This window comes from Hydractinia symbiolongicarpus, chromosome 10 (assembly GCF_029227915.1).
Source record: "Hydractinia symbiolongicarpus strain clone_291-10 chromosome 10, HSymV2.1, whole genome shotgun sequence".
In the NCBI taxonomy this organism is placed as follows: domain Eukaryota; kingdom Metazoa; phylum Cnidaria; class Hydrozoa; order Anthoathecata; family Hydractiniidae; genus Hydractinia; species Hydractinia symbiolongicarpus.
In genome coordinates, this window is record NC_079884.1 from 7226945 (window position 1) to 7241993 (window position 15049).

The window sequence follows — 15049 nt, forward strand, 5'->3', positions numbered from 1 at the left end:
GAAAGGTGTGTAATTACTGAAAGGTAAATGGTACCTCAAACATCAAAACAAATCTCAACCGCGTGCTCTAATTAACAACGGCACATGGTAGTTTTACCAAGGTAATGTTTAAAAATAATTCTGTAAACGACGCAGATGCTGTCCAATTTCACAGAGGTATAGAAAAAATCCTTTTTTTAATTTTTGTCTGTGAATTTTGTTGCCCTAGTATTTAGTAGCGCACCAAAGCCTTCCTTTTTGGTTGGGAGCCGTTAAATTCTTTTCTGTCATTTTTGGAGATTTAAACAGAGAGAACTATTAGTAGCTAATCTTTTTAAGAAAAAATAGTAACATTTTACCTAGTAGCAAGCTAGCTAGCTATAGCTGGCAAATTTCAAGTTTCTAAAAGTGCACTGTGTTATATTCCAGAGTCAAAATAAATGTTATTCAAATCTCAATAGCTACTGTCTCTATCTTATTTGATTCTTCAAACCCATTTTCCTGTTTCAGATCTGGTTGGATAGCAAGTTGATCTACAAGGATCAAAATAACATACTTTTACTTGCTTCATTTCCTTTTGAGCTCCACTATCAGGTCTCTGTGGGTGTGTGTAGCGCTTCTGCACTAATGGAAAGCAATATATGTTATCTTAGTAGTGCTGAAATGTTTTAAAGAGTCATTGATTCGCCCAGACCAAATAGGGTTAATAAGGGCCCATGCTCATTAAGCCCTCCCTGTGGAATAAGTGCCCTCCCCCCTCGGTGCTTATTTGGATTGGCACGAAAAACAACGATTTTATGACTTTGAATTATTAGCAGGTTTAGAGACATTCTTCAGAAATATAGAAACCAGCAATATCAAATTACTGTTGAAAATTAAACTTTATCAACACTATACTATATAGAAAAAGTCTATCATTCCACACCAGTAATCAGTTAGTTCAGTGTCAAAATGTAGACAGTATTAGATCAAATTTTGCAATAATGCAATTAAAGCAGTTATGTTACCTATTGCAAGAAAAGGCATGATCCTATCAACTGTCCTTTGTAACACCATCTGTCGAATAGATTGACGAAGGTAAAGTGTATGACTTCCGAAGTGCAATAATTCCAACACTCATGATTTAACACAAATACTGTGAAGCATTTGTTGACTCATTCCGCACAAGTTTCCATCAAATAAAATTTTAAAAATATTTTTACCACCCTCCTTTCTAATTGACCATTACTAAATACGCCAAGTATAAAAAACATTTTTTTATTTTCTTTTGTAATTTTATTTTAGTTAGAATGTATGGATATTTATTATGTGGTATATTGTAAAATTTATTGAATTTCTAAAAAACAAATTAGGGAGTGTTCATTAGTTTTCTCGATAATTACTTCGTTTGATGTATTTAGTATAAAGTCCATTGCTCACTGTTTGTTTGTGACTATTGTGCTATGATATTATTCAACATTGGTGCTTACAAATTAGCCAATTCAAATCTGTCTTGATGTATTACTGCCAACTGGTTTTTGTCTGGCTTTAAGTCTGGCTATGGTGAACAGCTGTAGACATCTTGTGACTTGGTGTTAAGCCATTATGTTGTCATCTGACTGCAACCCAAAAAATAACAGCAGAGTCAAGCTCTGTGAATAGATCGAAATTTCTTTCTCGAGCTATATATACCACAACCAGCCTGGAATGAGTTCGTTTCTCATGTAAAGTAATATCACTTCAGAACACTCCTGACAGAGATTTTGAATGACAGGGGCCGCCTTTACCAACACCAGACTGTTTCATATGGTTGTCATTCACCTTCAGGCAACAACCCATCTTGCTGTTTAAGCTGTATTGCGTTACCCTTGCAAAAGCTTTAACATTGGAGGACAGATAATTGCTGTTGCTACTAATCTAGATCCTGATATTTAGATATTTTATTAACCATGTGCGACTTCTTTGCTTCCTAGACGCTGGATGAAGTTATACATTAATGTTTGGAACAAAACATGGCGAATGGAAGCCTGATAAAAGAAATTTTGCGACATAAATTGTTGTGGTTTAAGGCAGTGCTGAGTATTTTACAACACAAATTTTTGAGAACTAGGGTGTTATTTACTCTGTGGCTAGAGTATTGCAATATGTCGGACTCTTTGCGGACTTATTTAAATTTACAGTATAATCAATTAGTGCAGAAGACTAGCATTTTTTGGACATTTACTAATAACGCGTCACAACTATTTTTTGTCACAATACAATCTTTTTGTTCGCAATAATTTATAGTCTGGTTAGGGTTCAAGCCTTTACTATGCGCATCACAGTGTCTCATCCGTGAATGTTGGTGCTTACTCGATGCTCTTCTGGCCTACCATGGGTGATGAGATTAAATGTGTGAAATAATGTTCTTTGCCATCATTTTTTTCTACACCTTAACGTAGTTCGACAGAATTCATAGTTATTTCAGCTCTAACGAAACTATACTTCTTTATAAACAAATGATTTCTGTGCTTCGCTCCAAAAATTGTTAAGTTACTTACGATCATCAGAAAATTGTTTAGTCATTTTTTAACTAGGTAAGTTTATTTTATGGGCCAAATTATTTACTTCATTTTATGCTATTATCACTTACTCGCTACAAGCAAATTCCTTGGCAATTGTTTAAAAGGTTGATAATTTTCTAGGAGATTATTTTCATTGGGACTGTTTATACAAAGGTGTACTGTTTCTTGGTGAGCAACACTATTAAAATGAAACGTTATCTTCTACGTTAGGTATTACGCCACGCTTAAGCCCACTATTTTGTGACCCCTTACTTCGAAAACCATGTCGCTGGTGCTGGGCTCTGGATACTTGACGTTTTACTAGATTTGCTGCGCTAGCGAAGTGTGAACGATTTTGAGCATGTTGCTTAGAACCTGCTAAGGACACTGAATCCTCGATTAGTGGTATTAATTTTCGCTGCTATATGAGGGATCGCAAGGACCCTTTGTTTTCAGGTAACGCTGACAAAAAGGGATCATTAATATGGGTAGAAATCGAGAAAGATGGCTTCCATGGAGATTAATTTTTCGCGTATCAGTCATGTTAATATATTTGGCGAAGGTTTCTTTTAAAAATTATATTCGCGAATTAACTGATAGTTTTTTCGCATTTTTATTTGATTTATTTGATTTATTTATTTTAATTTTGAACTTGTTCATATCATAGTGACTGACCATTATATTATCAACTACAAAAAAAGAAAACTGTACTACGAAAAAAGGAGTAGAGAAATTAGTGAAATGTTTTATTTTTCAAAATATCAGTCATTTTTACTACTTTCGCGAAGACTTATTTTTCTCAAATTGACCTCTTTAAGAATTTTTTATGCGAAAATTTTTCGCACATATGGATAAGGTTTGTGAAAATTGAATCAACCTAACGTACTTTCTCCAATGCTTTATTGGAACAGGCTTTTCTTTGCGAAAGTTTATTCTCCAGAAAGTTTCACTAAAGACTTTTGAAAATAAAATTCTGCGGTGTGTTTGATACCTCGAAAGTTTCTTTCAGCGAAACTGCTGTTCAAAAAAACGTTACAAGTAACTATTTTGAAATAGTATACACTGTCACTAATCTGCATATGACAGTTTGTGTGTGTTGATGAAAATTATTCAAAACTTGCAGGTTTCTCCTTTTCTTTGAACTTTTACTGGAAACGTGCAAAAGTGTTCGTTAGAGTCCTGTCATTACAGAGGTCTCTGCTCGCAGCACACAAAGACACCATTTTAATTTATATTTTCATCGTAGGCAATTTTTTGCTGACGTTAACTGCCAATTGATTGCCGGTTTGTTAAAACGCCTGTATTCGCGTCTAATAGCAAATACTCACGTGAATTAGGAAATCTTCTGCGGGAAATAGGAATTATACCAACAATTGTGGATCCCTGAGATTACTTGATCAACATAGGAACTTAATTCCTGCACAGATTGATTCTTGCGCAAGAGCGTACTGACCGATTTGCTTCAATTATCACCTGCTGTGAGGACATATATTATCCATCAAAATTTTACTTTTCAAATTCAATATTCGTTAAATAATTCATGCATGTAATATTTCTTTTCCATTCACATATGGTTTGTTATAATGGATTGGGATTTTTTCTTTTCTAAAATGGAGCAGGTGTAACAGAACCAAAAAAATAAGAGATTTTTTAACACTAGGAAGAATTTTTTGCAAAAAAATTTACGCAAATTACCGATATTTGGTAGATTAACTTCTTGTTCGCGTACGAAAAGGTGGTGGTTTCGGAAGTGGCAGCCACACTGGCGTCGGTAACGGTCAACCATCTTAATTCGCCTGTTGGGGCTGCTAGTAATGCGAGTTTTTCCAATGAAGCCATAGAGCTGATGAAGAACAATAAGGATTTGGAAAATCAGAGAGACGAAAGAGAATTTAAGTCCAAAGGTTTACTTTGTTTACTTCATGTGTTTAAGCGTCTTTGCGTAAAAAATGTTACGAGTTTTTCGATTTTTCAAAGTATTTTGAAAATAATGTTTTTTTCAGGGAATAATAAACTTTAGTGTGTAAAGACTTTAGCGAATGGTTAAAAATTATTAAATTCCACAGGTATAAATTTTCATGCGCTGTAGTTATGGAAGAGTTCTGAAGTCTTGGGTGGTTTTCGTCTTGGCTTTCACGAATTTAGGACCGATAAACGTGCTGGGAATTTTTTTAATTTGCACGAGTTTAGATATAGCGTACTAATTTTCAGGCCTAAAAAGTTTTGTTTGTGTGGACACTTTAGTACAAATATTACACGCGAAACATTGTGCGTGGAAATCTATATGCGCGAAAATATCCTTTTTCAATTTGGGCAAGGTATGTCTGAAACCTGAATTTTTCCTTGTTATTTGTAAGAAAATTTAAACTAGCGCAAAAAGTAGTATGTGCAAAGTAGACTTTTTTAACTTTGCGAAAATTAGTACGAATAAGGTATTTCGGTGCATTTAAGCTATGCCGTAGACACTATATTCTTAAGCGAATACGTAATATTTACAGATTTAATATTAATTCGTCATTTAGAAGGTATATAAGTTAAACAAACATTCTGCGTCGTGTTGTGAAAAGGTATTCTTTTTTTATTCTTTTGTTTCAGATGCCGAGGGTTTGGGCTCATGCACGTGGATTCTTGCATTTATTTCGTTCATTATCGTTGCATTGACGTTTCCATTGTCACTGTTTTTTTGTCTGAAGGTAAGTTACCGTTTCAGTTAAGGAAGATGCTTCACCATACATCACATTTGCTGTAACTTTTAATGGACCGACGAAAACGTTCAGAAATCAAAGCTAATATCAAGGAGAATGATTTATCAATGTGCACATGGTAAACGTATCTGCAACAGTTTCTCTTTTAGGAATCACTCTGCAACGTCTCGTTGTTTTAAGTTTTTCGACTAACATTCGTTCATAAAAGAGTCCATTTCAAAATTTCAATCTTCAAATTTAAGTCTGATACTGGTTTTTTCATTTTTTCATTTTTGAAATTGCTTGTCTATTGGATTGGGACCTATCTGTTGAGACCCAATATACCTATTATGTAGTTTTCATGCCTCCCCAACCCCGCCCCTGTACCTTTTCTGACATCAAGGCAGGTACATAGGAAAACTAAAAGAAGCATTTATCTACCAGAAACCTAAAATAAAACATTTCCAGAATTAGAATAAACATGTTTCCGGCAGATTTTTATTTTGGACAAATTTTACGTCTTTCATGAAATCATAAAATAGTTACTGACAACCAATAATTTATTGTTATCATTCTGTCCTTTTTATATCATAATATATGTCCAAGATTTCTCATACATATAATAATATACACGCATTTCTTATAAGGAACACAAAGTTTGACTGACTCTCACTGTTTATTAAATTTCTTTACTTTACAGACTCAATTATTTCTTCCTTCCTGTCAGTTCACTATCCGCATGAAAAGTCCGAATATATTAGTTACTTAGTTAGCCTATTGCGTCAATCGGAAATCAAATTTTTAATTGAATTAGTCGTTATATGAAACATGCATGACTTCTCCCATGAAAATGCTCGAAAAAAAATTCAATGTTGTGTCACCTTTTATTATCTTTACCCTCTGTAGTCTAGCTGTTGCTTATAAAAGACATGTAATATACCAGTATAACCTCACATCGGTTTTACTAAACTCTTCATAGATCGTGCAAGAGTACGAGCGTGCAGTTATATTCCGTGTTGGTCGTTTACTGCCTGGAAATGACGCCAAAGGACCTGGAATATTCTTTATCCTTCCTTGTATCGACACGTACATGAAAGTCGACTTGCGCGTCGTGTCTTTTGACGTTCCGCCGCAAGAAATTTTGACGCGCGACAGTGTGACGGTGGCTGTTGACGCTGTCGTATACTTTCGAATATCCAATCCTATTTGGTCTGTTGTGAATGTCGAAGATGCTCATCGCTCGACAAAGCTATTAGCTCAAACTACTCTGCGTAATGAACTTGGTACTAAGAATTTAAGCGAGTTGCTCGTTGAGCGAGAAAAAATCAGTCACTCGATTCAACGCATATTAGACGAAGCGACAGATCCATGGGGAATGAAAGTAGAGCGCGTGGAAGTGAAAGATGTGAGATTACCCCAACAGTTGCAAAGAGCTATGGCGGCAGAAGCAGAAGCATCAAGAGAAGCCAGGGCTAAGGTAAAACCGCTTGCCAAATAAGCAACTTTTCCTGGCCACTTAATCGCGAAAGCCGCTATTAAAAAATTAAAAAAAAACAGTTCCTAGGGAGATAAGAGCTTAAAACTCATGTCTAACAGGCATAACGTGAAGCCGTAATAAAGAGGACAAAACTGAAGAAAAAGTCTGAATGATGTTGTTATGGTGATATACGTTATCGGTTAAGGCAAATTTTTTCAGCGGTTGTGACTTTTAGCTGACTAAAATAATTACCGATTTTCCTGTTAAGTACATATCTACAAAATGTCTGATGCATTTTTTGACAAAAAAAAGAAAATGTTTGTAAATAAGTTAGCACTTTGTGTTCTATGCTGTTCTTTTTCTTTTTGTTTGTTGTGGTTTTTGTTTTGGTTTTCGCAGCTGTCACACAACCATATTAAAATCACATTAGTTCTACAACCCGTAATAGAATTATATTAATGGAATTTGATTACAACATTCACAATAAATTCTCGCCCAGTTCCCTCAGTTTTTCACTTTCGAAACTTTCCTTAAGCTTTTATTTCTGATCTGATTAAACTAAACACCGGGTAATGGATCTGCTAAAAAGAGTGCGCTTGTTTACTATATTTACGTCAAGAGGGTCATGAAATAACGTTTGTGTTGATTTGTTTATAGGTCATCGCTGCAAAAGGCGAAATGAATGCTGCACGTGCGTTGAAAGAAGCATCTGACGTCATTGCAGAATCCCCACAAGCGTTACAGCTTCGATACTTGCAGACACTTCAAACCATCTCAGCGGAAAAGAATTCGACCATCATATTTCCGTTACCCATCGACATGTTAAACATGTAGAATTTGTGATTGGATATAAGTTACACAGTCTATCCTTTAATTATAAATTACACAGTCTAATTGCGTAAATTGAGTTAGCTAAAACAATTCCAGAATTGACCAACATAAAATTAGGATTCTTCCATAATTATAAGATAATTTTTAATACACAATTTTTCTCATGGGATTCTGATTTTTCATTTTACTTTAAATTTAGAAGCATTGTTTTTCCTTTATGTATGTAATATAAAAATACGAAATGACGAACAAAAATTTTCATCCTTGAGTAGTGCCACAGTGTTTTCTTTTGTATCTAGTTTTAAGCCTTATCTTAATCTCTTGAGTATCAAGTTCTTGGTATCTGTGGTGCAAACAATCAGGGGTTTTTTTTGCAGCTTAGTACTAATTACTAGAACGGTCCTTTCTAGGGGGGTTTGTTTTTATGTGTAGATAGAATTATTTTAGTTCATTTCTGGAACACAATGTAATATTTTTAGGGTGAGAAGTTGTTATTTTCATTTTTTTAATAGCAAGACAATTTGCTATAGTTTTAAGAAGATACGTTAACAATGTTCTAACTTTCTTCCTCAGACACTTGATAAACCATGTCCTAATGTCTCCTAAATAACCTAAATAAATGAAGATCCTTTTAATATCACCTAAATAACCTAAAATTCGAACTTAAAATATTGATTCCTTCTAAAATAGTTTATGGTGACGTAAATTTTTTTTAAATAGTGACTTTTTGTGATTACGTTTTCGTGACATAGAATTGAGCATTATGTTTATCTGACGAAAGGATCAATGAATAATATTAACATAACGCACCTATCCCAAATTAGTTTTCTTTGATGTGCCGCTGCTATCTCTAAACTTTTTCAAACAAAATGAATGTGGTTTTTGAAATCCTCACCTGAAACTGGATAGAAAGTGAAATGTTCAAATTCATACAGCAAACAAACAACCTGTTACAACAGTTTTTATAATTTTATTCAAATTCGATTCTGCTTTGAAACCAAGGCTTATTAGCACAAGTTTTACAAGTTTTAAGGAAACTTCGACCGTTACATGTCGGTTGTTAAGTTAAAAGTTTATACACGCACCAATTAATGTTAAATTTTCTTTAATATGAAATAGTTTCGATACATTTTTTAATGGTCCCTTCTCCTAAAATTTGACCCCAAAACCTTCCGAAATTTACTAAAATCTCCTAAAATTATGAAGTTTTGAATCTGTGGCCACTCTGTAACACATTCCCAGTTCTTGCTTTAGAATTTCAAAACCAATAGACTAAAAAAAGTTTCAGATAGGACATTTCATATTTTGCCATCGAAACTCGGTAAGTTCTTTCCTTTACTACTTTCCATCTTAATTAGTAAGCTATCAACAGCTACTTAAAATCGTCTGGACCAGTTACCGGAGACAAACTTTATTTTCAATAGTCATCCCATTTTGTCTAAAATAAGTAACATGTATTTAAAAGTTTGTTTTCTTATGCATTTTGTTAAGCGAATCTAGTAAGATAGAGTGAACGGAAACGTTTTCAGCTGCGGGAATACTGAGAGGTAAACAAGGTCCTCGTATAAAGTTTCCCAAGCAAGCGAAAAGAGTTTGTTTTCTACAAGTGTGGAAGAAAAAGAAATCCTTTTATTTAGCTACTTTTAAAACAGGAGATATTTACCGAATTCTAACTCACCTGACAGCAAGTTATCCAAAACTGGTGTGTTTTTATTTTCATTTCTAATTATATAATTTTTACGTCTACTTTACTTTACTTTAAAAGAAGTTACAAGTATAGGTATGCCAGTACATATACAACAAACTTATCTTGCCTTATTACTGAATTATCGCAAGACCCTACTTCTATATGCCTTTTTGCACATATAAGTAGGGTCGAAAAATTTTAGGTCTGCTTTTTTCCTTAAATATCCGTGTTCGGTAAAATAGACTTCATAAATCAAAACGTCGAGCGAAGTAATTCTTTTCAAGAGGGCTGACAAGACTACGAGAAGACAGCCATGGTTAGTTAACAAAGTTGGGAATATATCTGATTGTATCCATGTTATCAATGGTACTTACAAAATGAAACTGATCTACAGGGGTGCCTGGACATGTACTGGTTGATCTAGCGATGCAATTTTGTGTTAATGAAGTCACTGAGTTAACGCAGATGTGAAAATAATATGGTGTTAGTAAAAAAGACTTAATCTTTATCAATTTTATTTTAGGCTATCGTTGTGCCAGAAAAATTCCAACATATTCTTCGTGTTATGAACACAAACATTGATGGTAAAACAAAAATTATGTATGCTATGACCTCAATCAAAGGAGTTGGACGAAGGTTTTCCAATCTTTGTTTGAAGAAAGCCGATATTGACATGACTAAAAGAGCTGGTGAATTGTCAGATGAGGAAGTAGAACGCCTAGTCACTATTATGCAAAACCCTCGTCAATATAAAATTCCAGATTATTTCCTAAATAGACAAAAAGATATTAAAGATGGAAAGTTCTCTCAGGTAGCTATAAATTTGAGGTGAAAAGCTTCCGTATTTTAGGTGAAGAGAGTGCAGAGCTCGGCACATTTTGGAGTTTTAAGAACAATAATAGAAAGTTTCAGCAAAGATTATTTTTTGGAGCAAAATCTAGATGGTTAAGCATCATTTCTGAACAGATTTTTATTATAATTACCAATAATTACCATTCGTTAGCTAATTATTCTTACATTTCCACATTTTTTAGCATTCTTCCCCCTATGAACTAGGTTTGTTTTCACCCAGAAAAATTTTAAAAATGGTGGATGTAGCACAAATGATTCATCAATTAAACCAAATGTCAATCATCACTATGGCAACAAAGCTAAACCGAATCGCTGAATAAAGCGTGATTTTTATTTAAAATCTAGTTTGAACTATCACTAGTGCATTGTTTAATTATTATCTACGAGAGCCTGGTAAACACTCTTTCGCCGAAAATTAGTTAAGAGGGTTTCAATGTGATATGTTTTAAATTTGCAGCAAGAACAGTCAAAATGTCAGTATAAACCTTGTTTGCCTGTTACCATGAAGTCATTGAATTACTATGCATTGTTTTTTTTGGTAATGTGTTCCTAATTGTAATGTAAGAGGGTGCTGACTCACCAAAAGCACACTATATGTGAGGCAGGTGTTTTCCCGGTTCTTTTTTTTCAAGGTATTGTCTGTACCCGCCTGGAAAAAGGTGGGCCCGTCCGAAACGACCTAAATTGCGCCCGAAAGTTGTACTCTCAGTTTATTTTTTGAGGAATTTTATTACAGCTTTTTATCGAATAAATAATATAAAAAATAGTTTTTCCACTACCACTGCTTGACATTACAAGAATAAATTATACATGGTAATAAATGTTTAAAAAATGTTGTTTTGGGTTGATTCGGTTTTCTGCAGCGAAATTTTAAGTTTTATTTAAAACGCTGGAAGTCGTCCGTCAGCCCAGTGGTTTTTCCGGCATTTCCGGCAAGTAGACACCCTCATAATGTTATGGACAATTGCAAATGAGACATTAGTCCAAATTAGGATCGTACTTGTTAGGAGTTTTGTTAACTTCTTTTATGATTATCTCTACATCTGGTTGCATCATCTTTTTTTGGACAGACCGGCACACTAGACGAAAACGATTTATTTTCGTATGAGGGAAATTTTTTCAATAATGTTTTAATCTTTTTATTTTTTAAAATGGCTGACATAGCTAAAATGTGATTGTTCAATTAAACTAAATGATAATCATCACCTTGGTGTAAAAAGTTACCGCATCGCCAATCACAAATCATTTGCAATATTATACTATTTATTTAAAAAGAACCACATGTAATTCTCTTTGCTTTTTCTTTAGGTTCTTGCCAATGGTTTGGATAACAAACTCCGTGAAGATTTAGAACGATTAAAAAAAATCAGAGCCCATCGTGGTCTGAGACATTACTGGGGGTAAGGAAATTTTATTATGTTCAAATTTGTTTTGAGTGTTACTATAGATCTTTTGTTTTAAAATGTTGTGTTATCGTTTGGAGTGAGTACTTATTTTATGTAGAAATATGTTTATTTAAATCATTCATTATGCCATTTTCAGATATTTTGTCAATTAAAGCCCTACCCCACCCTACTGACCTATAGGAGTGTTTTCTCATTTATACAGTCTAGTGACATAGTTTCTTTGCAAGTTGCCTACATTTTTTGCTTGTCAAACTTGCTTCATAATGTCGTATGAAAGCTTTTTGATAATTCCATGACAAAATACTGACGGTTAGGCTTCATATGTATCTGGTTTAATATTTTGACTGTGAAACACTGTTGTGTAAGGATTTTGTGAGCAGGCAGCTCTGTGAATCCAAAGTACTAATATGGTCATGAAAACTGATTTAGAGGCACTTTGCAGGTCAGCACGTTATATTCTCCTTTACTCTTGGGATTTAAAGTACACAATTTACCTCAAGCAATATTTTTTGCAGACATGTTACTATTCCTATTCATTGACAATTGACTTTGTTTGCTTACAGCGGCAAGGTTGTTTTTTAGCGTCTAACATAACTTAAAATATGGATTTTACCTAAGATTAAAATGGACTGAAGTGGTTTTCCTTTGTCTACAACAAACAATGTATATATTAAAGTTTTTTTCTCGGCATTCCGGCCTTGCACACACTAGGGTGTCATAGATAGCTGTTCTTAGATCAATGTAGCTCGCCTGTCAGGTTGGCAATACCCATTGCCGATGTGAATTAACAGGGCTATTTTTTGTTTTTTAAGGAAGTGAGAATCTGAATCAAGCTGGAATATGCTCATACAAAAAATATAATTAGGCTTGAGATATGCTTTCGTTATTGAAGTTATTAGAAACTATAAGTCGCCTTATGAGTTTTATTAAATTATTTCTGACTACCACAGCCAGGATTATGACACTTCCTTTTTTCTCAGCATCTTGACAAATTACTGGTTTTTCAGCTTTTTCCATTCACAGAAACAGTTTTCTAATGATGTCTAGGGTTTTTTTTAAACACCTTTGATCATGTCAATGATGAAAAACTTATCACCATCTTTCGTTTGAGAATTCTTTGAAACTATTTTTACATATTCTGAGACATGATAAGGTGGTTTTCACATTTTTTCTTTTTTAAAATAATTTTGTGTTGCTTTATTTGGAGAAACTTTCACGTTTTTTGGCCTTCGTCTCGCGAAACTTTCAAAAATTTCTTTTCAAATTGTCGATTCGCGAAAGTTTATCCACTAAAATTTTAAAAAATAAATTTGCTGGTTTTAAAAGTTATTTCTTGACTCACCCTCACTTGGCTCGCCCTCCCGATAAAAAAAAGAGACAACTGGCGCTGGGAACGAGATTGGAATAAATTTAGAAATAAACAAAAGCGATGATGTTTCAAATGTATGTATGGCTTATAACCGAGTTACTGGCGAAAAGGACAGTGCGTGGGAGCCGGAAGAAGACAAGCCTAGAAATGTGTTTGATCTGTGTTATTTTGACGATGAACCCAATTTGTAGATAGAAGTTTTATATACCATTAGAGAGAAAATTACATCGTTAAAAAACACTTTTCTATCATAAGAAATATAGGCCACTTTTTTTTATAAGAACATAAAAAACCACGAATCGCGAAAGTTTATCTCGAGAAAATTTCTCCGAATAAAGTAATTGTAATTGTCATCGTTTTCTTTTTGTTTAGTCTTCGAGTCAGAGGTCAACACACAAAGACAACTGGCCGTAAGGGAAGAACTGTTGGTGTATCCAAGAAAAAGAATTAAATGTTTTCTTTTTTTTGAAGAATATTGAAGAATATACAAATGTGCTAGTTTTCGCTTGTTGCTTTTCAATGAAAAACAGTGGTAGTTATTTTCATCGTTTTACTGATAACGAAGCTCTTTTATGAAACAAAGGTTTACCGAAATTGTATCTCTTGTCGGTCAGTTGTGACAACGTAATGTTACAGTCGAAAGACTATAGGTGTGTGCGCTTTACTTAAAATACGACATACTGTATAACTGTACTAAGGCGTTCCACGCCGGTTCAAACGGTTGGTAGTCAGCAAGCTGGCTTTTTAGAATGTTCCCTCGATATTTACGTTCATAGCCAAAATCTTAAATTTTGTTCAAGATTTCTATGTGGCTAAAAAAAGTGATGAATATATTGACTTTACGCGCGAAAACGTACCGAAATTAAAAATGGTTTTTTATCAAAATAGCAAATATGTCAAGCAACGTGAACTTACTGAACAATTTGTGAGTGAATATAATTTGTAAAGATTCGTACATAAAAAGAAGCCACAATTGCTCGTTCTATATTTCTTGTCTGTATTCATCAGATTCGGCGCTATTTCGTCACAAATTCATCGTTTGAAGCTGGAAGTATGTTGTTGAAAAGGGGAATCAAAACATGAAAAAAAGTTTGTCACTATTACTGCTACCTCGATAGTACGTAAAATGTTCTTGGTTATCTTGTGAGTCAAAGATATTAATCTTGTGGCGCCGCACTAGTGGTTAAAACTTTGTAAAAAATCATGCAGTTGATACGGTGTGCGAAAATGTTTTTACGTAATGATGTTATTCAAGATATACAAAAGAAAAATATGAACAAGAAAATTCCGCATCCCTTTCAACACTTGTTTAATCCAAAGTTCATTTAAAAACAGAAACTGGTAAAAAAATCAGGAGGTTGTAATAAGTTGGAGCTCGTAAAAGCCGATTTTTTCTTGTTTACATTTTTAAATCAAAATTTCTGCTGACCCAGCAATTTAGATAGTAAGTCAAAATCATTACCATACGTGTTAAAGCCCATATTTTGGAGACATAGTAAAGACAAAAATTAAATATAAAACACGAAGTAAATAATGCAGTTGTTTTAAGGCGGTTCCTCTAGAAAAAACTATATCACAGAGGATTGTCTTTTCTGAAGATACTTGATGAGGATATCATGTAACACGGTACGACAAAATTAAGTCAAAAATTTCATTGATTGGTTCCCATGGTTACACGTTGCTAGGAGAAGTATAGGAAAAATATGACATTTTGCTGCTCGACGTTTAACCAAATAACTGAATAACATGCGTTATTTCAAACGCCTTTTTGGCCGCTTTTGTTTCTCAAGGGTCACGTGTATGGATTGAATGAAGCGCATTTACGCAAGGCTGACTCGTTTCCAGAAAACTGATGCGGTATTTCTTGGACGACAGAAAAGCTAAGACGGGCGAAACAGGCAATATTTTGATAAAATAACTGAAAGACAAAACTTCAATTTGAAAATCAGTTTCATCTAAACACTAGGTGGTACTAATGCCTGCGTCCACAGAAGAAATTGTAGCCTGGGTGCTTCGATCTTGAGAATTCTTGCTTCGTGTGAATTCCGAGCTTAAACGGCAAAAAGCTTGTCTAAAGATTATTTTATGGACATTCTTGACTTGTGGATCGACAAAAGGTGTACGCCAGCACTATTTTGACCTGAAAAGCACCAAATACCTAAGACCTTTGATGACGAGTAAACACTGACGGGTTCGCTTCGGAGGGTGCGTCGTTAAGACAACTTTTTCTGAATCGTTGTGG

At 34.2% G+C, this 15049-nt stretch overlaps 2 protein-coding genes across 3 annotated transcripts; both read left to right on the forward strand.

Annotated features, from left to right (window-relative positions):
• On the forward strand, nucleotides 1-8045 carry LOC130612091 (stomatin-like). 2 transcript variants are annotated; one of them, XM_057433382.1, is made up of 4 exons: nucleotides 1-156; nucleotides 5097-5194; nucleotides 6165-6662; nucleotides 7320-8045. In XM_057433382.1, exons 1-4 carry the CDS (start codon nucleotides 105-107, stop codon nucleotides 7494-7496), a joined length of 825 nt encoding a protein of 274 aa, XP_057289365.1. In that variant the 5' UTR covers nucleotides 1-104; the 3' UTR covers nucleotides 7497-8045. The 2 variants fall into 2 exon arrangements, with proteins under 2 accessions (XP_057289365.1, XP_057289364.1); XM_057433381.1 differs by lacking the exon at nucleotides 1-156 and adding an exon at nucleotides 4101-4405.
• A 1364-nt stretch (nucleotides 8046-9409) lies between these two features.
• Nucleotides 9410-13298, forward strand: LOC130612290 (40S ribosomal protein S18). Its single transcript, XM_057433600.1, has 4 exons — nucleotides 9410-9496; nucleotides 9704-9991; nucleotides 11341-11432; nucleotides 13180-13298. The coding sequence occupies exons 1-4, from the start codon at nucleotides 9494-9496 to the stop codon at nucleotides 13256-13258; spliced, it is 462 nt and encodes a 153-aa protein (XP_057289583.1). The 5' UTR covers nucleotides 9410-9493; the 3' UTR covers nucleotides 13259-13298.
• The last annotated feature ends 1751 nt before the right edge of the window (nucleotides 13299-15049 follow it).

What these genes read in the sequence shown, in the direction of transcription:
- LOC130612091 (XM_057433381.1), top strand. Translation starts at nt 4,348, where the DNA reads ATGAAGAACAATAAGGATTTGGAAAATCAGAGAGACGAAAGAGAATTT. An exon ending in CACTGTTTTTTTGTCTGAAG is followed by an intron (nt 5,195 to 6,164) that starts GTAAGTTACCGT and finishes AACTCTTCATAG; the next exon opens with ATCGTGCAAGAGTACGAGCG. An exon ending in CAAGAGAAGCCAGGGCTAAG is followed by an intron (nt 6,663 to 7,319) that starts GTAAAACCGCTT and finishes ATTTGTTTATAG; the next exon opens with GTCATCGCTGCAAAAGGCGA.
- LOC130612290 (XM_057433600.1), top strand. An exon ending in AAGATGGAAAGTTCTCTCAG is followed by an intron (nt 9,992 to 11,340) that starts GTAGCTATAAAT and finishes CTTTTTCTTTAG; the next exon opens with GTTCTTGCCAATGGTTTGGA. An exon ending in GGTCTGAGACATTACTGGGG is followed by an intron (nt 11,433 to 13,179) that starts GTAAGGAAATTT and finishes CTTTTTGTTTAG; the next exon opens with TCTTCGAGTCAGAGGTCAAC.